The sequence below is a fragment of the Chaetura pelagica genome, unplaced genomic scaffold (genome assembly GCF_000747805.2).
Source record: "Chaetura pelagica isolate M959 unplaced genomic scaffold, ChaPel_1.0 scaffold708, whole genome shotgun sequence".
Taxonomy (NCBI): domain Eukaryota; kingdom Metazoa; phylum Chordata; class Aves; order Apodiformes; family Apodidae; genus Chaetura; species Chaetura pelagica.
The window spans coordinates 481,839-508,902 of record NW_009954405.1 but is presented as its reverse complement, the minus strand read 5'-3'; the positions used below and the strand labels follow the sequence as shown (position 1 = coordinate 508,902).

Sequence of the window (27,064 nt, the reverse complement as noted above, 5' to 3'; positions counted from 1 at the left end):
ATGCCCTACCTGCACCGGGACTCGAAGCCGCGGCCGCCGGCGCTGCCCAGTGCCGCCCGTGCCACCCACGGCTCGGGGAAGGGCTTCGAGGAGCTGCAGCAGGAGTGCCTGCGCAGGGGGGTCCTCTTCCAGGACACCGACTTCCCCGCCTGCAGCTCCTCTCTCTTCTTCAGCGAGAAGCCGCCCATCCCCTTCATCTGGAAGAGGCCCACGGTGAGTGTGCGTGTTGCGCAGGGGAGGGCGAGTCTTGCTCTCCTCTCAGCTTGCCAAGATCTAGGTGCTGCTGTGCTTTGGGGTGGCACCAAACGTGTGGCACGTCCAGGGAGATGTGCAGGCCAAGGGCAGGGGGAAGCTCTTCCCACCTCAGGGGCAGCGGTGTGCGGTCAGAATGGCACCCAAAACCAGCTCAAGCTGCGGGACCAGAGGGCCGGAAGGCTGCGCCCCATCTTTTAGATGTAGCTTGTTCTGTGGCCACACTTTATGCATGTATATTTATGTACATGCATAAACAACTTGTAAGCAGCCTTCTCTTATGTTATTGCCAAACAGAAGTGATGTTAAGATGAGAATAAGAGGACACGCAAGAACTTAAGGGTAAAATAGATTATGATGTTCCAGCTGTGTAAAAATCAAGTGTCGTTAATGTAGGAAATTCATTATTAAGGCTAAACTTTAAAAATTAGATCCTTTTAACTTTTAGAAACTTGTATTTGCTCCCTTCTGTCGTGAAATATGGAGAGATTAAGAATACATGCCATGGTTACTGAGCCATTCAACAGTAGCCAAGGGCTTGATGAGTATCTCTTAATGCATCTTGCATAACAATCATTAATAACACAGCAAGAGCCTGAAGCTTCACTAGTCACATGCTCTCAGATCACAAACACAACATTATTCCAGCTTTCTTCTCCCCAGTTAACCCTGTAACTAATAGTCACAGAAAATTTGTGGCTACATCTCATTTCTTTGTCAATGACTGACACTTATTCTATTTTTCGTCAAAATCTGAAAGCTTCTCCTTTAGTAGAAAACTTTCCTTTGTAAACAGTCATACCAAGAGAAAAAAAAAAATAAATAAACAGGCTTAAAGATGGGTTTAAATTTTGGCTTAACTTAATCCACAATGATAGCCATTCAAACGCCTCAGCATCAGTTGGTGTAGTGCAGAAGATAATTAAAGCTATTACTCCTGGACAATGTTCAGCTATGAAAAAATGGGATATCCCTACATGTAAGTGCCCTGCAGGTACTATCCCAAAACCCAGGTGGCCTGTAAGCCTGAAGCATTTGCTGGGTTAATTGCCACAGCTCTGATGGTGAAGCTGTGGCACTGGAGAAGATGAGAACAAGAGCCCTGTGTCTGTGTAGAGTATCTGTGTTCAAACTGCTTTTCACAGTGACTGGCTTTACTGCCTCTCCTACCAGTATTTTACAGGAACTCAAATGAAGTGTAGCACAAGACTTGTGGGTAATTGCAGGGACAAATAATGTTGGCTTTCAGATGCACACACTGCTAGAGTTTCATCTTCAGTAATAGGAGAGAAGGCTTTCTTATTATTTTGACATGCATATACCTGCATGTATACACATTTGTATGCAGAGTGAGCAGGACCCTCAGCCAGCCCTAATCTGTAAATCTCCCACTTCAATCAGTGAGCTACATGGATCTGCACCAAGTTAACATCCCATCTTCTACATAAACCTTAAGTGCTCTAAGATTCAGAAAGATATTTATTGATTTTGTTTAGCAATCTCTTTTTATTGCAAATTAAACCTTTGAAACTGCACCTTATCAAAGTTTTTAAATAATCTGAAGAACAAAAGAACTCATTATATTCCTTTCCTTTCTATCTTAATTTATATCTAAATTCAACTGCTTGGATAAATTAAACATCTCAGTGTCTGGGAAAGTTAGACATACAAGTTGAAGAACAGAAAAAAACCAAACCAAACAACAACAACAAATCCAAACTCCAAAAAAGGAGAAACAAGTATGTTTTACCAATGCCAAATGAGTCTATGTTCTACAGGAGGAAGTAAGAAGGAAATTCTCCTAATCTGAATGGCCACAGGTAATTGGTATGACAGGTACTGCATCCTGGAACCAGGCAGGGAAATGTAAGCACAGAAATAATGCCACCTAAACAGTCTCACCCTCACTCTCTCTTAGGTTTCCTTATGCCCCCCTTACCAATGTGAGGCAGAGGCACCGGGGTTGCAATTTTCTTTTTAGTCTAAAGAAACACAGCTTTGATGTAGCATCAGGCAAATCATGGGTCTCCTTGTTTTATCTCTCTGAGGATTGCATGTCTCTGCTTCCAGGCAATATCCTCGTGCAGGTGAATCCTTCAATTTCTGAATGCTGTGTGTGGATGCAAGATCCATCTCTGGATTTTGTCCTTCAACATGCCAAAAGCCCTGGTACACATTTTATACCATCCAGTCTGAGAATCCCTTGTCAATTAATACTAGTTTTGCAACATCCACTCAAAAACTGTAGAGCACTGTTTTCTCTTGCATAGCAGAGAACAAGGCAGGGGTCCAGTCAGAATCCTTTCAATTCCTTTTTATTTTTTAATCTTTTGTTTGCTTTACATAAATATTTTTCCACATACCAACTGTAAAGCAGTATAATAAGCAGTGAGCTAGGAACCTAAGGTTCAGACCCATGTCAGTGGAAAGGTATTTTATCTTCTCTCTTGTTAAAACATGGGGTTTCTTGGTGACAGCTAAATACAGTTCTTGCCATGCAAATTCTGTTCCCCAGGAGCAATGATGCTCTAAAACAAGGTGTGTTATTAAAGATCAACTGCTTTATCAGCCATTGTTATATTGATGCCTAAAGGCAATGAGCTTCATTTTTTATTGTTCACGGCCAGTCCCAGGAAGACTGAGTGTATTTAACAAGCAGGTGGGCCAGGTAAGGAAGAGCTGCTGTTTGGTTTCCCTTTGCTCTACACACTGGGGACATGACACGCTGCAGTGCCTCCTCCTCAGGGCACCTGTGGCTGAGCCACATCCTGGCTGCCACCTCCTCCCCAGCACAGGCAAATAAAAACTATGCAAACCGGCTTCATCCTCAGTATTGCCCCTGCAGGGTGAGCTTTGCGGGAGCTATGCAGATTCGCTGAGGAGAGTGTCCTGGCTCCAGCAGTGGCCCCCACTAAGTGCTTCAGCAATAAGCGCCAGAAGCCGAATGAAAGAATCAATATCCTGCCCTGATTGCCTCACAAAATGCAGTGATCTGAACCAAAAGCAATTCAGTTTCCATCTAGGCAAATGCAGGAGTCAAATGACTGAATGTGGTGTTCTATTTTCCCACCGTGTTTCATTCCCCCCACATGACACGCTGCAGTGCCTCCTCCTCAGGGCACCTGTGGCTGAGCCACATCCTGGCTGCCACCTCCTCCCCAGCACAGGCAAATAAAAACTATGCAAACCGGCTTCATCCTCAGTATTGCCCCTGCAGGGTGAGCTTTGCGGGAGCTATGCAGATTCGCTGAGGAGAGTGTCCTGGCTCCAGCAGTGGCCCCCACTAAGTGCTTCAGCAATAAGCGCCAGAAGCCGAATGAAAGAATCAATATCCTGCCCTGATTGCCTCACAAAATGCAGTGATCTGAACCAAAAGCAATTCAGTTTCCATCTAGGCAAATGCAGGAGTCAAATGACTGAATGTGGGGTTCTATTTTCCCCCCGTGTTTCATTCCCCCCCCCCCCAAGGCTTCTGCCACTTAGGCAGAAGGGTCTGCTTCATGCCATAGGGTCTGCAGTAACATATCAGGGCAGACTGATTCACTACAGGCGTATTTTTCCAGTAATAATTTTCTAGGAATATATTAGATATCCTCTTCCTCCCTTTTCTATTCAATTCAGTCAATTAAATTCAATGTACAGTTCATGGGAAAGGGGAGAAGAGACAGTTATTCCTGCCACATTTATTGGTTTCTCACTGTAATATTTCTGTCCAGCTGTGGTGCTAGTAGTTGAACTAAAACAGTCAAATGAATGCTTGAGAATTGTTTTAATGCCACCATGAGCACCAGTCCCTCTGCCTTCTGGACACACAAGGGTGGGTAGTGTCAGCCTCTCCTAAAAATCAACCCTGTAAAGCAAACAAGTCTGCAGTCTACCTTTGTTCTTTGCTTATTTGAGGAGGGAATGGTCTCATGGTTGTCAGACACTGTATGTCCTAGGTATTATGTGCAGCTAAATAAAAGGCTTAATAGTGCATTTAAAGGTGAATTGCCAGATTTAGTCTTTCCAGCCATTAGACAAAAACAAACAATCAAACAAAAAACCCATTAATCGTGTTTTGTAGCCTAGCATTGAGATTCTGGACCAGGTTGTGCTATGCTAATTTAATAATTGCCTACAAATGAATGCCAACCTTTCATTAGCAGCTGACTAATTACGAAAAAATGAAGTTAGTTGATTCTTTAATTGCTCTACACTGTAATTAATTAGCAAGGATTCCCCACCTAGTTTTTTTGTGGTGGCTACACTGCTACAGGATAATATAGCTCATGTGGCACACACCAGGCTGCCTGTCTGAGCTCAGAGTGATGGTGATATTTTCTAGGCACATTCTAAGTAATTTCAGTGTTCTCTCCCACTCTCACAGGAAATTGTCAAAGACCCCAAGTTTATCCTTGGAGGAGCCACAAGAACTGATATTTGCCAAGGGGATCTTGGTGAGTGATTCCCTCTGGGTATACACCTTCATGCCTACACCCTGTGAGGAGCAACAGGAATATCCTCAGACATGAGGGGATGTTGTTCCTCCTGAACTGGTGGAAGCAGTGAAGCTGGAGGTACTGCCCATGCTTACCTTGCCCACAACCACCTCCTTGATAGCCTCCCATCCATGCCAGGGACCACCATGGTGCAGTGGGATTCAGGATCAGGGAAGGATCTCCACAAGAGGGTACTGTGAGCCCAAGGGAGCCTTTTGTCTACCACCATCTCTAAACTGCAGCACAGTCTGCCTGGACCAGGCAGGGGCACCCTTTCTGGGAAGACACAGGCTGTCTGTCTTTTGGATTTCAAGAGGGATGGCAGCTAACTGCCATAACATCTGCTCTGGTCCCTACATCACCTTTTGCTCTTGGAGGTAAGAAAATAAGGATTTTCTTTCCCCTTCTCAATTCACAGGTGACTGCTGGCTATTAGCAGCCATAGCTTCTCTTACACTGAATGAAAAAATGCTAGCAAGAGTGGTCCCACTGGATCAAAATTTTGGGCCAGATTATGCTGGAATATTTCACTTCCAGGTAAGATGAACATCTTGCATAGCATGAACACGTTTCTGTCATTACATGTCACGGTTTATTTTGCAGTGAGATTGTTAGTTATTGTAGAGAGACACTGAAAAAAACAGGGGTGGCTAAGCTTACACTGTTTTCCATGTTTTGAGAAACAACCTAGAGGGCTACACCAGCCTCACACAGGCACACTTGTAGCCACTTCTGCTATGGAAGAGATATATGGCTTTAGAAATCATTTTGTATCTTCCTAAGCACACAAGCCCCACATAGGATATAAGGCCTCAAGAGAGCTGGGCTGGGATCTGTAATACATGTGTGCCTTAAAGGTGTTGAGTCCATTGTATAGCTACATGAGTGGTATTATCCAGATAAGGATAAGTTCTTCACTTTTAGTCTTAGTCTTTTCTTAGGATAGATTACCCTTCCTTCAGAGCCGCTTGGCATGGTGTAGTGGGAATGGATGATTTACATATGACTTCTAATGAAGCCTATGATTGTCACTAACTTCCAATTAGAAGTGATGGGACACCAGAGCCCTGTGTTCAGGAAATTACATACTGTCAGCAAACGCATTTCTCATTCTGTCTAAATAGTTTTGGCAGCACAATGAGTGGCTGGATATTGTGATTGATGACCGACTACCCACCTTCAATGGCCGCTTGGTTTTCCTGCACTCAGCTGATCACAATGAATTTTGGAGTGCCTTGCTAGAGAAAGCCTATGCCAAGTAAGTCACACTGTACATGTATACTTTGCTGTTTGTACATGTATTATTCACAATTTTTACATACATTATTCACAAGCCCAGGGAATAGCTTCTATCCAATATTTCGTGGTGGTGGGGGGGGATTTTTGCATTTGCTGCTGCCCGCATCAAAAGATGTTATGTCTGTCTCTTGTGAGCTGGTCCAGCTTCCAGCACGTCATTAGACACAGACCTAGCTGATAGCAATAGAGTCAGATCAAAGCCTGAGTCCTGCCATTTGTGTCTGCAGAAACCTGAACTGAGGGCTCTGCCTAAGTCTATATTTTTAAATGATTTGGCAGGTAGCAAGCCACTGACACACAATGATATTCAGTCCTTGCCAACACAACAACTGGCATCAAAGAAAGAAACACCCCAGGCTTTAAGGATATGGAGAAATAAATTAATTAAAAATCCGATTAACAAGCAAAGTGGAATTATCCCAATACTCTTCACATATATCTTGGGCACATTCTGGGGTACTTCTTTTTATTTCAGTGCTGCAGTTTTACACCAGTGTGAGAAAGCTCTCATAATAGGTATTTCAAAGTTTTGAAAGCATGTCTCATGGTCAGCATGTGTTTTCCAGGCTGAATGGCAGCTACGAGGCTCTGAAAGGAGGCAGCACAATAGAAGCCATGGAGGATTTCACTGGGGGCGTAGGAGAAATGTATGAGGTTAAAAGGGCTCCTGACAATTTCTATGAAATCCTAGAGAAAGCTCTGAAAAGGTGCTCAATGGTGGGCTGCTCTATTGATGTAAGTATGAAATGGGCTCTGAATTTCTCAGTTTAGTTTTGTGTTTTCTGCAGTTAAGAACACTACTTTTAAAAGCCAGCTAAGTAAATGACAAGTAGATGGATATGCACTTAAATCTGCAAATAATAGCTGTGAACTGATAGACATGTAATATTAACATAGACCTTAGCACAGTTGTTTAAAACGAAAGAGTCATCACTTTTCAGCAGGTGATGGCCACTGTATTTAAGGCAATAATGACAGGAGTATGAGCACTAGGTGAGAGTGAACTTCCTCTCCTGACTTGTTTGGTCACTTAGCATTAAAATTTGCCATAGTTTCTTGAGGACTTTCTGGTTCCAGAGGCTACAAAATTGGTTTTGTTCAGCTCTGAGTGATGTAACAACACCTGTGAGTACTTGGGCAACTCAAGACAATTCTCAGGATCAGTGTGTTTGTTTGTAAACAGGGGCTGTAGCTCATAGTATGCCAGGTCTACCCCTCTAGAAACTAAAATCTCCAGCTTTCCCAGGGGGAATGTTGCTGGTGGGTAGCAGATGCACAGGCTACTTACACTGCTCCATCAGTGTGTCTATCCAGGTTAAAAGCAGCTGTCCATGTGTCCTTGGCTTTCTGGTGAAAAATGCCCAAGCTGCTCAACAGCAAGACTGAAAGCCCTGTTGCTGTTCCTTGCTGACTGTGGTCAGTGAGAAGGGCAGTTTAGAAACTTTAAAAGTGTGCCAGATTTCTCCACTAGAATGAGCAGCTGGAGAAAAATCTCACCAACCACAAAATGTTTGATTTCCCTTTCAGACACTTGTAACAAAGACAAAGGAATTTCCCCAGCTGAGGGAGAAGGAGAGAGGCTTTTGTTTGCCCTCTGCCCAAGACCCTTATCACTGAACATATGGCTGGGCTAAGGGACACCTGTTGTCTCAAACCCATTGCATCCCTGACTTGAAAGCAGGTCTTTTCCTCAGGCTCTCTCTTTTACTCAAGACTATGCCCTCAGCTCTGGTGTTCATTGTCTTCTGATTTGTGTTTTGCTTTCTCTCCTGATGAAGCTTTGCTGCTTGCAAAGACTATTAATTATTGAACTAGAGAGAAAGGGTGATACTCAGCCGGCCGATGGGACCCTTCACTGTCATCACTGCTCCATCAATGTCTTTTCACATGAAATGAGACCATATCAACACTTGATCTCAGTCTGAGAGCACCTTTTCCCATCCCTCAGCTGATACAAACTACATTTGAATGGGAGTTAAGATTGACTTCCTGGAAATGTAGATGATGTTTATACAGAATGACAGGGGCAGAGAAGGTGTTTCAGTCTGGAACTACCTTTTATTCCCTCTGAATTAACAACGCTAAAAAACCCTCAAATCCCACCTTTCCTTTCCTCAAAGGACACAATTCCACCATGACTGTGTGCATTGAGCAGACAGACAAGTTCCTTGTTCATAGTACTGGTTAGCCACTGGCCTCCCACCTGATGCCTGGAAAGGACAAGGTGGCACCACTTGTGAGGGGGCCCTGAAGGGGGAGATTCACATTTTTTTTCCCGTCTTTCAGACCAGCAGTGCTGCCGAGTCAGAAGCCAAAACTCCCTTTGGCCTTATAAAGGGCCATGCTTACTCTGTGACTGGCATCAACAAGGTATGTTCAGCAGCACGGGGCAAGGAGAGACCTGGGGAAAAGATGAGGGGGTGTTCCCTAACCTGAGGTGACTGGGAGTTATCCTGGGGGAGTTATCCAGATTCCCATCCATCTTTCCCTCCCACAACTCCCATATCAGTCTGCACCTTTTGCCCAGCAGTTCCACCAGCTCGATCAGCCTCTGCTCACTGGAGAAGTCCTGCTCCCCTCGCTACTGACACTTGGTGTTGTCTCTGTTTCCTTCTTCCCCAGGTGAGCTATCGAGGCCAGCAAGTGCAGCTCATAAGGATAAGGAACCCCTGGGGACAGGTCGAGTGGAATGGCCCTTGGAGTGACAAGTGCGTGTGCTGTCCCATACCTGCTGGCATCACCAAGGCTGCAGCCCCACAAACAGCTTTCTGCAGCTCCACAGCCAGCTTTCTGCAGCTCCACAGCCAGCATTCTGCAGCTTCACAGCCAGCTTTCTGCTGCCCCACAGCCAGCTTTCTGCTGCCCCAGCTATTCCACAGAAAATTAAATCAAGAGTTTGCACATGTGCAACAGTATTACTGCCAAATTAACATGTCACCCTCAGTATTTGTAAGGCTGCTTAATTATGGGTACACTGTAAAAGTTGTTTAGTGCCCAAAAGCTAGCATTAGCAAAAAATATTGATTAATACAAATGGGATAATTTAAGATAGTCCTGATTGGAAAAAATATACATTTGGAGTGATTTTTCAGATCAGATGAAAAGTGATACTGTATTACTCCCTCTAAGTAGCTTATGAGCCTCCAGTTGCATTTACTGTTCTGGGTTTCTAAACATGTCAGGAATAGGCAGGAATATATGACCATTAAATGAGACCAACAAAGTTGTGGTAGGACCCAAAACAACCAAATTAGTCTGAAAATCAGCCTGTGTTTACTACCAAAGGTGAACAAAGTGTAAATAATAATAAATATACATACAGTAAAAACCAACACTATATTTCCCCTCAGCATACACTTTTCAATGTATTTTTGCACATATCCATGGCTTAGTTTTTGTTTCACTTTCTTCTACTAAGTTTTTTTGATTCATACAGGTGTAGAGGAGTCATAAACTGCCTGGCTCTTTAAAATTGCTGAGACATGTAGTCATCTATAGGACTACTCTGGATGTCCCTGTCCTTAATACGACTCAGAAATATGGATTTCCACATTAGCTCGGATCCTTTGTTATCTTGAAAAAGAAAAATATGGATAATTGGCATAGATCTCAAAAAATATGGAGAGTTTAAGATCAGGACTAGTATCTGGCAATTTGTGTTGTTCATTGAAAAGGCTGTCTCTGCAAAGCAGGGCTCTGATTCTGCACTTGGGAGGGTTTTTTTAACTTAAGTTGCAGAGGACCTAGAAGATCAATACAAGAACTGCATTAACATTTTTTAGTTGTTGCTGGAATTATCCTCAGCAGAAGTTGTCTGCTACTCCCTGTTTATTATATCTGATCAAAAATGTAGTGGGATATTTCCAGTTTTTCCAAAAAGCTGTAGCAGGTTTTTGTTTGGTTTTGGCGAGCTGCAATTGGAGTTGTAGGGGTGAATGAAAAGGAGGAAAAGACTTTACCTGGCACCCCAGTAACTCCATCAAATCTCTCTGTAAGGGAGAAGGAGCCTGTTCAGTTCCTGTTGACTCAATTTTGAAGGAACACCTGGCCCTAAGTTATTGACAACCATAAAAGAGGAAATGGTACAACAAATGAAAAACAGATTTAAGGAGGGGTGTGACCAAAATCTTGAGGTTTACCCATAGCCCTGTTATACCCAAGCCCAACACCTGGCAGCTGTCCCAACTCTGAGTGCAGGCAGTAACTCATGAAGGACCATCCTGGAGCAGCTTTGGGATCTCTGGCCTGGTCCTGCTTCCAGCTCCATTATTTGGGTTTCCTTGACCATGAATGACAGTGGGACTTGGGATACCTCCTAAATGCATCTATGTTTGTGTGGGCCACTCAAATAAAACACATTTGGAAGAAGACCAGCCTGCTGCTGTGTCCAGCCAGTAGTTCTGAGCCAGGCAAAATGAATTGCCACATACCCACAGTAAAGCTTGGTTTGGTTTTCTTGCAGCTCTCAGGAGTGGCTTTCAGTGAGCCCGTCGGAGCAGAGACGCCTCTCTCAAGAAGCACTGGATGATGGAGAGTTCTGGTAAGCCACAGGTTTTTTAAGTGTGTGGCTCTAGTCAGAAGTCAAGGCACAAGTGGCCCAAACAAGCAATAAGGAAGAAGTCTGTGTGAACAAACACTCTGCTTCTGCTTCGGAGAGGGCAGGTGGAATGCTCACTTGGCTTTCTTTGTTTCCTGTGTGTCCATGTCTATTTTAATAACAAAAAGCATTTTGAATGTCAGCTTAGTTGTAGCATTAGCATATTTCAAATACTGTGAGTGTCCCATGAATGTAACACTCTTAATTCCTTACCATGAACAAAGGAGACTCTACAGAAGGGAGCAGTGCATTGCACTGTGTCACCTATGGAATGCCTTCAGGGATGATGCTAGGCATACCCTGGAAGGGAAAGCAGTGCCGAGAAGCAATACTACTTGCTACTGAAAGTAACACCAAGATATATAAGAAACTATGGGAAGTTTAAAGAAAATATTAAATGGGGGAAAAAAACCAAACTGTAGAAATTGCTTTAGAAATATGTTCTTTGTGCCACATTCAAGACAGAGCAGATGGCTGACTTGTACATGATTCCCCCCTATATCAAGCATGCTTTACACTACTGACAATGTGTCTGGCCACATTTTCTAAGGCCAGATGCTCATCATTTTAGAGAGGTAAATCTAGAGAGGTATGCAGTGGGGCTATTTCAGATTTTTCCTCCAAGTTAAATCCAAGTTCAACTTGAGGCCTGAAAAGTAATTTGAGATACAAAATGAATCAAGTTAAGTCATGTAAAATTATTTATCCCAAAACTTGATAGGTAAGTCCAGTGGCTGATCCATTACTTAAATATTTTTAGATAGGATATTTACCTGGAACCCACATAACTGCAGCAAGTCTCTCAATACAGAACATGACTAAAGTCTTACTGTGTAATGGAGGTAAAAGTGTGCAAGTAGGCATCAAATGAGCAATAAGATTCATGAACAGTCACCTGCTAAGCTGATAGTTAAGTCCTGAGAAGGCCAGGAAAATCAATGAAGTTGAGTATACCCAGACAAATGTTTGGATTCCTCACCCAGCATCTCAGCCATTCAGAGCTGAAACAAAAGTAAGTGGGGCTGAAATTTCCACAGAAGGGGTTAAGTGGAAAAAAAATCATATGCAGGAGTTAAGAAATGCTTCCAAAACCAGTCATGCATGTTTGATGCCTGCTAGACTCTCCACCCAGACTTATTTTTACTAGTGCCTTTGGACTTCTGTGTATTTCTCTAAGGAGTGTTTGCCCCTTTGCCCCCTCTAAGCCACACCTTGATGGTTCCCCTGTTAGGCTTCACATCCAGACTTTGCATAAACAATGATGTCATATATCACCAGAGACATTAAAATATTCAGATAAGGAAAGAAATGAAAATAGCTGCTTCTCCCCACTTTTTAGTTTGCTCCTTCAGTGGTTCTTGCTGATGCAGTTTATCTGAGTAAACAGTGAATGAGCTATAGTCCTACCTCTGCAGCTGAGGACCTTCAGTGGGTGTGTTGACCACTGCTGGTGGTGGCTTGGCTTGCCTCCCTGGGAAGCTGGGGTAATCTTTATGAGGTGCTTTGAAACCCACTGCTAGAAACAGCGAGTAGCAAAGTAATTAGGTCCTCCAGAGTTTGAAATATGTTCTACGTGACACACATTATCTTTGGGCTTAGCAAAAAGCCTAAGGTGCAATGGGGCTCTTCTCCTTGTTGACCACAACTGGTTTCTACTGAAGTAAACTTCATAGTAAACTTCACAGTTAGTGAGCTCCTTGTACATAATTTCTTATGCGTCTGGAAGCTGAAAGGGAGACCAGGAAAGCTACTATGCATTCATGAACAACTTAAGTAACTGTGCTTTAGCTTTTGGACCTAGCTTATTCCATGTGCTGACTGCACACAATGCAATAGTAATTTCTACTACATGAGCTCATTTTTGTTAAATGAAAGAGAACAAGAGGAAGAAGAAATGCACCAGTTTATTCTCATGTATTGTGTTAGATGTCATCCTAGGTGGAACAGGAAGGCTAGGAGGAAGGGTAGCGCAGCAAGGGAAATTAGATTAAAAACAATAGAAAATATAATGCAAGATCAGTGTAATATCACCAGAGTGTCTTCAATCAATGCAAAAAAGGCAGCACAGTTGTAGAGGACTCCATGGGATAAGGCAACCAAGGTGAGAAACGTGGTCTGATAAGAACTTTTGTCCCTTTTGTTCTTTGGATTTGTGAGGACTGAAGAAAATCTTCTTGGTAACATGCTCAAGGCCTGCTGACCTCATTAACTACCCCAATATTTTTTTCTGCTACATATTAGCATATTATATTGGTGGTGTCCAGATGCTTCTAGCAGATGTGAAGAAGGCATCCTGCTGTTGGCTAAGAAATCAGCTTCTTAGTCACCCTAGTCCCTTCTCTCCTATAATCAGAGGGTCAGGGTCTTCTCTTCACCACTACAAATGCAGGATGGCCCTAGGGAATTTAGAAGAGGTGGTTTCTCCTTAGAAGCCAAATCTGATCCATAAAGTGCTAGTTCTTCATCTGCTTTGCAGCACATTTCCAAAAAGTCCAAAACTACATAGTGTGGCCAGGAAACTGAGCCACTTAGAGAAAGATTTTGCTATGCTGCACCTGCTCTCTTGTGCTGAGCATCAAAGTGAGAATTAGCAGGGCCTAGGGCTAGCAATACATGGAAGTAGCCAACAAGAAATTGGACTGAGCTCAGGAAAGCAAAGCCTGATGTTTCTTCCTGCATTAAAAACAAGTCATAAAATGGCCCGTAGCAAGTGTAAATTAAAATTATCAAAGATATCTATTCCTTATGCAGCAGAAAAATGGAGGTAGCTGTGTTTGGTGAGATACAATGAGGGCTAGCTGGGTCCTATCTGCCACTGCTGCAGATGAACATGTAGTCCTGGAGAGCTTTTGCTCTCCTGCTGCTCTGTTTTTTTTCCGCTAGGCATCAGCCTCTGGAGGAAAAGGATAGTTAAGGAGTTCACATTAAGGAGGAGATCAATTTCTCCATGTTATTCTTATGGTCCATGGAGAGAGAGGGGCTCTTATAGAGCGTGATTCAGAGCAGAGGACACATCTGGAGGCTAAATTGCCCTCAGGAAAGCCTCTCTGCTTTTACAAATGGAAATTCAGCCCACCAGGACTACCCTTGATCTTAGAGCATGTGGGCCTCTTGTGTCCCAAGTGCCAACCATGCAAGCTGCCCTGTTTGGTTCCTTTTGCCTAGGGCTGCACATGATGCCAAGTGGTGCCTGGCTCTGGCTGTCCCTTCTCCTGGCTGTTTGCTCAGTTCTGAACTCCAGACTTTGCCCTTTTACTTGAGAGATAAAATCTCATGGCCTATCTGCTTCTCAGCATGCCATGTGCTAGTTTCAACCACTCCAGCCTAGCAGCTTAGAAACATCCATATTGTGGCATTTGCTTTCTCCTTCCCATGGCCATGTATATATGTCTACCCTAGGTATAAATAAAATATATGTAGTGCAGTTGACCTGACACAGTAGTAAGCAGCGGTGTCTACACCACCTTTAAAGACAGTTTTGAACTGCTACTCAAATCCAAACACATATTTTGTCCCTCATGTTTGGTGTGTGTTTTTGCTAGGCAAGAACCCAGGCACCCATAAGAAGGGGAACATAAGCACCCTGAGCCTAGGCACCTTAGCAAATGCCCAAATATAACTTTAACTGCAGTGTGGACAGGCTAATTGTACCATGGCTTGGCCAGTCCATCATCATGTGTCCTTTGTAGTGCTGTCATGTGGCAGGCATTGGACACACAGCTGATTTGTAGGCAGACTTAGCTCCTGCACATATGCCAGCTATCCTTTGGTTGGCTCTTCAGCCATATAGATGTGGCCATTAAGGCCAGGATGGTGTTGGTGAAATAACTCTTTTAAGCATTGGTTTTGTGCTAGTGTCAGTTCCTTTTATCTTATACTCAACTCTAGCTGAGTAAAATTAACAGAGTTGTAGAGCAAAAGTAAAGGTGTAAGAGATGTCAGAATCAGATCCAGCCATGAAGGTTGCTTAGGTTTTACACCACAGTGAGTGAGAGCTCACTTCTCCTCTGGTGTACATCAGCACATCTCCACAGTCCCTGAAGCTGTTCAGATCCACACAAGCTGGTGATGCAGCCCTGGAACTCTGGGGAGTAAGTACCTTTGCCTTTTCCTTCCTATGTGTTTCACCCAGGATGAAATTTGAAGACTTCAAAGTGCATTTTGACAAAGTCGAGATCTGCAACCTGACACCAGATGCCCTGGAAGACAGCACTGCCCACAGGTGGGAGGTGACCATCCACCAGGGGAGCTGGGTCCGGGGATCCACCGCAGGAGGATGTAGAAATTTTCTAGGTAAATAGATACTGCTCTTAAAATGAGGAGCAGGCACTGGAAGTCTTTACTCACCCTCAGCATACTCTCCTGTTACCCCATGGGCAGAACTGTGAGTGCTGGCCAGGCTAGGTGGGTCTCAGCTCGTAGGAACCAGCCAAAAGGACAAACGTTCATATGGTCCCACTTGAGACTTTGTGGTAGAAGAGCTGCTTTCTTTGCTCTCAAGTTCATTGGATCTGATTTGCCTCTTATTTACATTTTCATGACCAGGACTAGCTCCAAATAAGTCACTTAAACTGCTACAGTAAGTGTAAAATGAGACAAAAATCTAGCCCAGCCAGCATGTTTATATGGCTCCAAAGTAGCAACATGGATCTGAACTGTGTTACTGCAGACTGGCACAAGCACTATGGGATCATTGTAGCTACATACTTTACAAAATCCCATCTGACAACTTTATTTAAACCACAGTAACTTGATAAAATATCAGGCCTAGAATCTTTCTACACCTACTTCCAGGAAGGACTTTGGGATTTGGCTTTTTTTCTGCAGAGCTTAGTGGAAAGAAAGAAGCATGACAGCTAGTGGAAAAATGACATTTGAGCAAAACCTCAGCTTAATTGTCCCTTTTGTCTTCAATTTTTTTCAGTAGTAGTAGTGGTGTTATTTTTATTCTGAGGCAAGAAACTCTCTGGTATTCTTTTCATTGGCAGAGACTTTCTGGACAAATCCACAAATCAAGCTACACTTGACAGAGAAAGATGATGGACAAGATGAGTGCACATTCATAGCAGCACTGATGCAAAAGGATCGCCGCAAACTGAAGAGGCTTGGAGCTGAAATGCTGACCATTGGCTACTCTATTTATGAGGTACTCTATTGCTTTTGCAGAGCAGTAGCTGCACTATCAGTATTAGCATCTTTCTCTGGGTTTGTAGCCCTGCCAGCCATCATGTATTTTTAGGGCTCTCGCTCTTAAAATAATCTCAATTACATCAATCCCCACAGAGAATTTTGGTGTGGTTGGGATCAAGTCCTCTCAGAGGAGGATTTAGGAGTCCCTGCAGGGCCATGGGTTCCCAAGGTAGACTCCTTGGCCCCATTATTCTGTCATTCCCTGCCTGGCTCCTGGAGAGGTGATGTTGCTTCTTATGAGTCCCTTAGGGTACATCACACACAGGGGTGCCTGTTCCTGAGTGAGGTTGGGATTGGCAAATCTGTTGTCACTGCTCCGTGACACCCCACCTGGGATGGTGATATTTAATGGCAGGGAGTGTTTAAGCAGGAAGAAAATTCCCCAGAGTCCTCTTAGACAGCCTTCTGGGTGGGAAAGGACCAGTGGTAGTGGATCCTTGCCATGAGGTGGGAACTGGGCTGCTGCCAGCACCTGGGTGAAGGGTAAGAGTCAAGGTCACAGCTCGGGGAGAGGCTGGTGCCAGGCAGAGTTTCGCTTTGTGTTTGGGAAAGGGGCAAGAATGGCTCCTACCACACCCTGAGCAGTGCAGTGCTGTCTCAATTTCCCCTTCTAGAGCCCTGGCAAAGATGGACACTTGGGCAAAGACTTCTTCAGGTACCACCCCTCCAAGGCCAGGAGCAAAACCTACATTAATTTAAGGGAAGTATGTAACCGATTCAAGCTGCCACCGGGCCATTACATTCTTGTTCCAACCACATTTGAGCCACACCAGGAGGCAGATTTCTGCCTGAGGATTTTCTCTGAGAAGAAAGCCATCACTGAGTAAGTCACTAGGGAGCCCCGGGCCCCCTGATGCTCACCTGCACATGGGGCTGTTGGCTGCTGGGGAGAGCCTGGCTGCCTGGCACCCAGCCCTACAGCAGAGCCTTGGCATGGGAAGCTCCTGATGGTTTGGGTTTTTTTTTTTTGCATTTGCCCATTTTTGTTAAACCTGATGTGTTTTGGAGAGGAATTTAGGAGGTGGGGAAGTAAGGCTTGGTATGATGAATCTGCTGGAAGCTTGACAAAGAATGAATCTGTGAGTGCAGCAGGTTTTATTTCTTGTTTATTCCTGTTTGTTTCCTCCCAAAGTTTGTCCAAATGAAAATTTTATATTGAGGTAAAATTGTGTGCACAGTGAGATGAATTCCTTAGCAGACAGCATGCACAGCTGCACCCTCCCTCAGTCATGTTTGAAGTCTGTTTCCTTGTACCAAAATTTAAACAGGGCAAAAATCTGATTGTCTGATGAATTTTATCTAAACTTGACCCCTTAGGTAAAAAAATGCAGTTCTGTCACTCACTTCCGAAAAATGTACTAAGCAAGCTTATACCCCAAGCAGATGTTTAGTATCTTCATATACTGAATAAGGTTTTGTTTTCTCCAGGGATCTAGATGCAAATGTTGCCATTGATCTCCCTGAGGTAAGTCCACGGAGTTAAAATAGCAAGAGAATAGCTCACTAAAAGCCAGCACACACTGCTTTTACTGTCTTGGGCTAAAACATGTTCATTTAACAGGAATGTTACACAATTTCCAGCTTTGTATATGTGACTGAAACAGTCAGTTCTGCTGAATATGGTAAAAGAGCTGTAACAATCAAAATCATAATCACTATGCTTCTGCATCCACTTCAAGGCAGTTGATGTCATCCAGCACCAGAAGTGGGTATCAGCCACCACGAGTGCACTGAAAGCACACCATGAGCCATGGGGAGGTACATGGCTGTTCACATCTTTTAATATTTCATATATTATGAAAAAGGAAGAGGCAAGAGAATGCCTGCAGACCTACATTCGTTTTGCATACAGATACATTTATTTATCAATATCTGTAGGGCTTGGGAGGGAGTGATTGGTACGTGTGTGCCTACTGAAATGATTACATTATTTTTGCTTCTGAATGGTGTGCTCTGCCTGCTGAGCACTAATTGCAGCTGAGTCTGAGTCAGCTCCCGTTTTAGTGTATCCTTGCAAATAAGCCATTTGTTGTGGTGTGCCTTCCCATGGTAACAAGCTAAGCCATGATTTCATGTGTCCCTCTTTAGTAAAACCCCTCCAGGGACCAGCTAACAAGTGCACCTCCATTTCTGGAATCTCAGGGCCATGTTCAGTAGCAAAGTAAATCTGTTCATCTGTCCCGGTATCACTAAGGGACTGCACCCGAACGGTGAGGGTGATGGAGCACTGGAACAGGCTGCCCACAGAGACTGTGGAGTCTCCCTTTCTGGAGACTTTCAAGACCTGTCTGGTTGTGCTTTTGTGTGACCTGCCCTAGGTGTTCCTGCTGCAGCAGGGGGAGTTGGACTCAATGATCTTAGAGGTCCCTTCCAACCCCTAATACTCTGTGATTCTGTAATTCTTTGCGCTGCTGATACTGCTCAAATACTAAATATCCCTTTAAAAAAAAAACTAAATAAATAAATCAGACCTTAAATCCATGTGTATATCACACACTTGTAGATAAAGAGGGGCAGTATTAAGAGTGAGAACTTGTTGCACACTGAATATCTACACTGTCTTCCTGTGTGGCACCAACATCAAATCAGATGGTTGTGCTTCTGTGCGATCTGCCCTAGGTGTTCCTGCTGCAGCAGGGGGGGTTAGACTCAATGATCTTCAGAGGTTCCTTCCAACCCCTATGATTCTATGATTCTATAAACTTACACATGGTCAAAAAAAGTGTAAGTGGCCATCAGTGTCACCAGGTCTCTCTGGTGACCGTACACAAAACAGCACCCATGTTATACCTTCTGCAGGCAGAGAAAACAAAGCCTGATTCTTTGCTTCCTGTCCTGTGCTGTTGCTTTCTTTTTCCTCATATTTTTGGCCCCAGGATTCCCCTATTCACATGGTCACCCGAGCAGTGGCTCTGCACTATTGCATTTCTCTACTAATCAGTGTAGACTAAAGCCTGGGCTCTACAACCCTGTGGCTGCACTGAGGCACTCAGCTGAAAGTGCTTCCAGGCTTTGGATGGCTCTGGGTAATGAGCCAAAGTGCAGCCACCTCTGGTGGTGGCCTCAAGAGGGGAGAGAGGTCCCTGGATGCTGCTGCTGGAAAGAGCTCAGCAGAGCTGTGGTTTAAGAACTGGGGAAGCAGAGTGGTGCCGGGATGGGATGAGAGGTGTTTTCCAGGGTGGGTGCTCTTGGTTTTGAGATGATGACAGTGGCAGACTATGCAATCACCCAGGTGAAGGAAATGAGGGGGTGAGATTTTCTTGGGCAGCTAGATGGTTGGGAAGCCTCAGGCTTAGCAATGTTCAGGAGCATGTGTACCCTTCTTTTTAGAGGCACTGTGGTCTCCTGATGCACAGTGGGGCTCTGTGTGGATCAAATGTCTAGTTTCAGAGTTCTTTTATTACTTGTGTGGTTGATGTTGCAGCCTCCAAACACAAGCCCACAAGAAACTGAAGATGAAAAACAGTTCCGGGCACTCTTTGAGCAGATTTCAGGAAAAGTGAGTACAAAACCCTTGTGGGTCGTGGCAAGATGTAGAAAGAGGGGAGATATTTCTGCTCCCACCCATGGCCAGGTGAAACGAAACCGCTGTATTTTGGGGGGAGTGTGCTTGGCTGTAGTGTGTTGTTTGGGCACCAGATGTCACCATGCCTTATGTCTAGGTGGAGAAGGGTGCAGTCCCTGGTGAGCAAGCAGGAGGACCAGAGCTAGAACTGAAGCTCTGAGCGAGCCTACCTGGTTCAGTGTCCAACTGCAGGTTATTTTTCTTTGAATCAATGGATCCTGCTTGGGATCTCTTTCAGGCAGCCTTGTGCACTGCAGCACGCCTGTGTTTTGCAACTCCTATAGTTGTTTCGCCTTTTCTGGGGTGTGCACAGTTCTCTTCCCCTCAGTTGCAATAAAGTACAGATGGATGTTTGTGCTTTCTGAGGTTTTTGGTGTGTCTGATTGGAAGAACAATCAATTAACAGATGCTTCAATTCTATTTATGTATTTATTTATTTATTTTTACTTGAGGACATGGAGATATCTGCAGAAGAACTTGAATATGTTCTGAATGCTGTATTGAAGAAAAGTAAGTGCTGATAATCTCTAAGTAAAGGGCCATTTAAATAACTTTATAAAAGCTCCTATTAATTTCATTTACAGATAGAAAAGAAATAGGCTGTCTTATGGCTCCTGTCTAGTGTCCTTTAGCCAGCCAGAGCAGAGCCAGGAAAACATCTGGTCCATGATATAAAAACAAGCTTGCATGGCCTCCAGCATGATCCATGTTAGCTCAGTGAAGCCAGCTCTCCATTGCATTACTGCTCTGCCGTGGAGGGACAGGCACTGGGCTGGGACTTGTAAGACCTGGACATAGTCCATGACCCTGCTACAAGCCCTTTGTACAATAAGAAACCTGTCTCTCTCTGAACCTCATCTCCTGATTTACAAAACAAGGACAGTATGTCTTGTCATCAGTAAATACCTCCTCTGTCTGGACTGTGACTTCTCTATAGTCTTCTTCTTCTAGTGTACACGTCCTCCCACAATGAGGACTAACAACCAGCTATCTCTGTGTATTAAATCCTATTTTCAGATTATAAAAGGCAGATTTTCTCAATAACTTTTTTCTTACTCTTGTCCTTTTTCAGTAAAGAACATTAAATTCAAGAACTTAAGTCTCATTTCATGCCGAAATATCATTTCTCTTATGGATGTATCCTTTCAACTAAGTGTTTGTGAGGCTAAATGAATGCTGGATATAATTGCCCATAGCATTACCTGTCATGGATATTAGAGATGGATGTGTTAATGTCATGACGGAACACTATGCAAACTAAAAAATTATGTGAAAGTTATATCCTGATTCTTATTTTAGAAATTTAGGGTTAGGACCTTTGAGACAGACCATTTTCTACTGCAGACTGAAAAGCAGAAGCTGAATGTTGTGCATCTGTAAAAGTAAATATCAAATTACTTCTTTATAGAACTGCATTTTTTCAAGCTGTGATTTATTTTTAAAAGGCCTGGAAGAGACAACTCAATAAAAGTCTGTTGTCTGGAGGATTGTATTCAGCAGACAGAGTTGTGCATGCAAGTTGTAGGTCAGCAGAGTTACAAAAATTACTGATGAGCTGTGGAGTTTTTTACAACTAGGTTAAAAGCTGGAAGAGCTGGTCATTCAGCTAGATCCTGGAACTCCAGGAAGCAGACATGTGGGCGAGAGTTGTCTGTCCAGATGTAGACATTTGTGTTGTAGGTGTCTACATCTTAGCTATCTTTCTAGTCTTCCTTTGTAGATAGTGAAAAGGATGGTGTAATTATGCTTGGATGGGCCTAACTGTGCAGGATGCTAAATGACTGCTCAGACATCAGGTGAGATGGATCACAGCCCTGGTACTTACCCCTTTGCAGTGGTCTGGTGCCTGTGGAGTTTGCTTAGCACGGCTTCCCTTCAGGTAGAGCTGCTTTTTGCAGCTTGCTTTCCCAATAGACAATTTTGTTACATGTGAGAAAAAACAGTTGCAGTCCTGAGAAGGCAAGTATCTAACATATGGATTATGTCTTGCTTGTTCAGCTGAGAAATTCTTATATTTTCCTTTTGTTGCTCCAATCCATGACAGGTAACATCCTCTCTAACATTTCTAACAGAAAACCAAAAGAGACAAAACTTTATCCTGTTAAAGCTATGTCCACAATGTTAAAATTCAGAGACGATCAGACATCATGCATATGCAAATGAGAAGCAGGGGACTAGCTCTAAATTTTCTTCCTTGAAAACCTAGCTTCAGTAGGGAACTGGTCCATGTTCACATCTCATCCTTACATGGTATTGGGACAAAGCCAGGGTCTGCGCTTGACCTTGGAGAATGGCAGCAGTCCTAGGTTTACTATTTAGGATATAACTGAATAGTTTCCGTTATTTGCAATGCTTCCAAGCAAATCTCTGCACAGTTTTGAATAGATGGGGAGACATCTCTTCATCTGTTTTGGAAGCACAAGAACGCAGACACCACCATCCTGGTCTGGACGTGCTCCAAACGGAGCACAATGGAGGAGCAAAATGACATGAATGCAAACACGCATCAAGGCTGGAAGACACCCCTTGGTGTCACATGCCACCAAATTCCTTTGCTACTGTCACAGTGCAGTGGCACAGAGGTGGGGCAAAGTCCTACATGACCCCAGGAAGAAGAACCTGGCTGGGTAAAAAGACAAACTTTTTGCAGGAGTGCTAATGTCCTTGGGGTCCCTGGGTGCCCTCAGTAATGTCACCAGTGTAGGTCCTTAAATAACAGCAGGCACTACCTGCTTGGCACATTCTGACCTTTGTGAATGCTTTCTGAGCTGGTGTCTTCCTGAGCAAGGGCTTAGTCCTGACAAGTAAGACGGAAAAGGAGTGGGCCCATTCCTTATTTAGCATTTCAGAGCAAGCACCCCATCGTGCAAGTGAGCTGTGCTTGGGCGACATCATTAACCCAGTAAAATAAATATTAAGACCCACATAATTCAGGCAGAGGGAAGGCCAGGCAGATCTAACCACTTCCTCTCAGAACTGCTATGCAGACATTTTTTTCAGCTAATAGGACCAGATTTTGCCAGCTTCACCCCATGACTCCCATTAATTTTTGGCTGAGCCATTGTAACAAAGCCTGGTCACTAGATAAAAATCAAGAATAGCACATTGATTGACTAACTCCTTCGAGTACAGTAGCAAATTGTTTTAATCAGGTAATTTAATTCTCTGAATCATTTATATCCCATTTACATCCAAAGCTGTTCTTGCTTTGGAACAATCTGTGTCTTTTCCCTGTGGAGCCTGCATTGCTCAGCTGTGCTTTTACATCACATCATGTTCCTCAAGTATCACAGTCACAGTAATGACTGTAACTGCTTGAGCTGCACCTCTTGGGAAGTCCCTGTCTCAGTTTTGGTGGCACCCCAGGCTTTCCAGGCAACGATATGTTTTCTGATTAAAAGAACAGCACAGATACATTCAGATAGAATTTTGATCTTCATGTAACAAAAACTTTTCCTTAATTCACATTACCAGACCAGTGGCAACGGGAAACTGGAATTTAATGAGTTCAGAGTTTTCTGGGAAAAAATGAAGGCATGGATAGTAGGTGACATTATTAATTGTATTTGTTTATCCATTTCATTAGCTATTTCCTGTGTAGTTTATTATGTATGCTCAGACAAAAATGGAGACAGGAGTGTTTACAAGCCATGAATTCTAACTTAAAACAAATGTTTTAAAAGTACGGGGGCTTATTTTGGATGGTCAAAGACCTTATTAGCTTTCCATGATGCTAAACCATAATGGTTTTCTGGAAATAACAGAGATTTTTGTAAGCAAATCAACTATGTTTGGGATAAAGAATGCAATGGGCACTAATAAGCAAGCCAATCAAAATGAAACTTAAGGAATTTCCATTACTACTGTTGTACAGAAAAAGAAAATGATGATTCAAGACTAGTAGGAAACAATGATTTCCTAAGTCACTGCATTTCCATTATTGATCTCTCAGGAGTCAACTGTACTGAAGTCTGGGAAAGTGTGATTCTAATTTTAAACACATTTTCCTGCCACTGTATATGGAAGTAAGAATAAACAGGCTTGCAGAATCAGGCCACAGACTGAATATTAAAATAAAGACATCATAATTGTTTCCTCATGGTCATTAATAGCTTTTTTTCTGAATTCATGCTTCACCCAAGCACTCAAAATATGCTATTCTCTGCTTCTTGTCTAGCCCATCAGAAATTGCAGACACTTTTTCTGGGTACTAATGCCACATCTCTCTTAACAAAGGATGCATTGTTTTTTAACAAGGGGGCTTGAGAAATCCTTGTATCCTGTAGCAAGATTTCCATGTATATTTGCTGGAAAATTTTAAGCTGAATGTGATGACAGCTCTAAATAATTCCTATTCCAAGGAAGAGTTGTGTTTGTTGTCTCATTAAAAGGACAGAACTGAACTCCAGCTTAATAATTATTTTATATTTAGGTCAAAATTCAAACTGTTTGTACCAGTTCTCTTGGTTGTGCCATGAGTGTGACTGTGTAGATTTTCTATACCTAGAAGCAAATGAGTAAGAAACAATCCTAACTTCATGTGTAAAAAATTTGTCTCTGGCCTTCAGAACTATAGAGAAAAACATAAAAAGAGATTAAGAGAATGCAACAGTTATATGTTAAAAGAAAAAAAAAACACAAAACAACAATACATCTTTCTCAGATAAAATAACTTTTTTTACAATAATGGAATTTTTTATAAAGAGCAACACATTATTTCTGAATGCTTGGGTTTGGCAGCACTTGTTTCAGTTTCATAACAACCTATTAATATGACAAAGAAGCTGGGACCCAGATCTGATCCTCAGTCACAGAGTCAGACTTGATCTGCACCAAAGTCTTGACAGCTTTCTCAAATTCTTATGTTATACAGTCAAGCACCTTGCCTTTCTATGTCGTATCTGTGGTCCTTTTCATATGCAAATACTGAACTTACCATGTGCTCCTTTCATAACAGAATATCTTTCTTCAGTTTGACTTTGATAAATCTGGCTCCATGTCTTCCTATGAGCTTCGCAGTGCTCTTAAAGCTGCAGGTAAGATAAGCACTGCATTTTATCTGGGACCCCTGTTGGGCAGACCAACTGTGGATGAAGATGACTCCAGCCAGTAATGCAGGCTGGGTGCCCCCAAGCAGAGAGGACATCTAAACCCCCAGAGAGGACCTAGGCACCTAGAATGGACATTGAATTGATTAATTTTGCCCTAGGTATCCCCAACCCTGCAGGGCAGTCAGTTGGAACAATCTTTAAATTTTTATTGAGCTCTGTTAAACTCAACAGGGTTGCACATGTGCAGGGCTAGACACTGAAAGAAGCCACTTCATCTCCACTTGAGGACAGGGAGTAAGCTGTTTGTTATGAAGAGCAGTCAGTGCATTTGTATTTCATCACAAATTATTTTTTTAAAGCACCTAGATTTTGCAGAAATCCCTTGAAATTTCAAGGAAACACAATGGTCCCTCATACATCAAAAAGTGCACGGACTAGAAACTGCAAGGACTGCAGAAATTCTTTTTCAGAGTTTGTTACTCATCACAAGCTTAAAGAACTTTGTGGTCAAATCGCTTTCTGGATGGCTGTGTGCCATAGAGTATCCTCCTATTAGCTGGTTTCCAAGATCAGTTAGTTAGCAGAGTTGTGCAGGTTCCCCTCCTGGCCTGTGAGTGATGTTGCTCACTTTTCGTTTGTGCCTGTGTCTTTGGGAAGGGTACCAACTCAACAACTACCTGCTGCAACTGATTGTCCTCCGATACTCTGATGAACAGTTCCAGATTGAATTTGATGATTTTCTGAACTGCTTAATTCGCTTAGAGAATGCAAGTCGTGAGTATCTTCTTCCTCTGGAATTTCTTCCCCTTTGAAAAAAAAAAAAAACAAATGTTGCACTTTTGGCTGTCTCTGAGCATATGGTGCAATATCCGAGATCAAGTGTGTACATGGCTGACAGAAAGGAGCTGTATTTAGCATTTGCTTTTAGGGTGGCTTTTCTCCTGTAAAGTGAAAAATGTTCTGTTGCTAATGGAAAATTTCCCCATGTGAACTGAGCCTGCCTCATAAACTGCAGCAACATAGAAGGCATGTGAGGAATGCTGGCTAAGTCCATGTTATAGCCTTTCTAGTGGCTCACCCACAAGCTTAATTTGGGATCACAGAAGTTCAAGGATCCAATGATATTGCTTGTGCTTCATGCAAAGATATAACTGGCATGTGCTTGGACAGGTTATCTCCTGTACCTTTTACTTAACTTGTCCACTTTTGGCTGAAGATGTGGTTCCCTGTACATTGATGCACCCTAGGTCTCAGTTCATTTGTGCTCAGGGTCACTTTCAGTCCAGAGCAGAAGTAGTGGAGGTAGTTAAAATGGCTGGATGAATGATGAAATGGTAATTAGTGTGGCTCCAAGTTCAAATCAGAAGCAGCTCACTCTATGAGAAGCAAAATCAACATTTGTGACTGCTTTTTTTGTTTTGTTCTTCTCTTTACTTTCTGATCTGATCCATGATAGTAGAAGTATTAAACAAGAGAGAGAGAAAAGTTAAGTGAGGTATATAAAGAAATGCAAATTGCTTCATTTTGTAGTATCACCCAAATCTGACTGTTTAGCGCAGCCAGGACACTCACTTCCAGACAAGTTCTGAAGAGAGACTTGCACAAAGGCCTGAAGTCCACAACGCAATTCCTCTTGCAAGGACTTCACTCAGAGAGCCACTTTTGCACCAGGCTGCCCCTCTCCTTGGCACATCCATCCATCTTTGTGGGATGGGGAGGTCATGTATGAATACGAATGAGGTAGGGGTATTTATAGCATTGGTGTCCTGTTTTTCATTTCAGGAGTATTCCAAGCGCTGAGTGTGAAAAACAAGGAGTTCATTAACCTGAATATAGGAGAGGTATGAGCACAGCTTTATAAACACTGACAAAATGATGGACCTTCTCTAGAACTTTGTCCTCTTGTACAAACCAGAGTATGTCTGCATGACACTTCAGGTGACATCTTTGTCCATGAGAGTGCAGGGGCCATAGGCTTCAACAGGCTTGTGGTTTACAGCACATGCACTGGTTACATCTCTTCCATGCTATTTCTCTCCTTCCTTGCCCCTGAGGCATATTGACAGCTTCCCATCACCCTTCCTAGATTCTCTGCTTTTTCCTTCCTTGTGTGCCAGCTCTTGATAGGGTAACAGGGAAGGAGCAGATAGTGATGGGGTGATCTTTTCTTCTCCCTGAATCCCCCACGAGTCCAGGTCAGCCTCTCCTGTGCATGTCTATCATCTGCTTCACACACTACTCAGCACAGGCTGCTTTCTTTTCTTGTGCTCTCTTTGTCTCCCTGTTGCATTTGAGGGTTGTCTCTCATTTTACACTAACCCAACACTTCCTGAGGCAAAGCACTAGGAAGTCTCTGGCACAATAAACATGAGAGCCTGGGTGGACTGCTGAGACACAAACAACATCACTGCTTTTATCAGCTTCTAGTGCTTGGAGAGCAAAGGTCCTCTTCTTGGTGTGGGGTCAATCCAGAGCAAGGCATTGCTTTTGAACATCTTGCTTTCATTTGGGGAAAGAAAGAGTGGGAGGGACAAGGGCCTGAAATAATTTATTGTAAAGTTGATCTTTCTTCCAATATTAGTTTATCAATCTGGCAATGAACATCTGAAGAAGTCTGACTCGGATGCTG

General features: G+C 43.2%; 1 protein-coding gene across 2 annotated transcripts; it reads left to right on the top strand.

The window, feature by feature from the left end:
- Nucleotides 1–27,043, top strand: CAPN9 (calpain 9). 2 transcript variants are annotated; one of them, XM_010004225.1, is made up of 20 exons: nt 1–213; nt 4,622–4,691; nt 5,152–5,270; nt 5,858–5,991; nt 6,599–6,767; nt 8,319–8,402; nt 8,655–8,740; nt 10,495–10,572; nt 14,762–14,922; nt 15,618–15,775; nt 16,434–16,642; nt 17,248–17,284; nt 19,244–19,318; nt 19,837–19,894; nt 20,457–20,521; nt 22,859–22,927; nt 24,342–24,420; nt 25,093–25,209; nt 26,218–26,276; nt 27,017–27,043. In XM_010004225.1, exons 1-20 carry the CDS (start codon nt 1–3, stop codon nt 27,041–27,043), a joined length of 2,067 nt encoding a protein of 688 aa, XP_010002527.1. The 2 variants fall into 2 exon arrangements, with proteins under 2 accessions (XP_010002527.1, XP_010002528.1); XM_010004226.1 differs by lacking the exon at nt 10,495–10,572.
- The last annotated feature ends 21 nt before the right edge of the window (nt 27,044–27,064 follow it).

What these genes read in the sequence shown, in the direction of transcription:
- CAPN9 (XM_010004225.1), top strand. Translation starts at nt 1, where the DNA reads ATGCCCTACCTGCACCGGGACTCGAAGCCGCGGCCGCCGGCGCTGCCC. An exon ending in TATTTGCCAAGGGGATCTTG is followed by an intron (nt 4,692 to 5,151) that starts GTGAGTGATTCC and finishes CTCAATTCACAG; the next exon opens with GTGACTGCTGGCTATTAGCA. An exon ending in CTGGAATATTTCACTTCCAG is followed by an intron (nt 5,271 to 5,857) that starts GTAAGATGAACA and finishes CTGTCTAAATAG; the next exon opens with TTTTGGCAGCACAATGAGTG.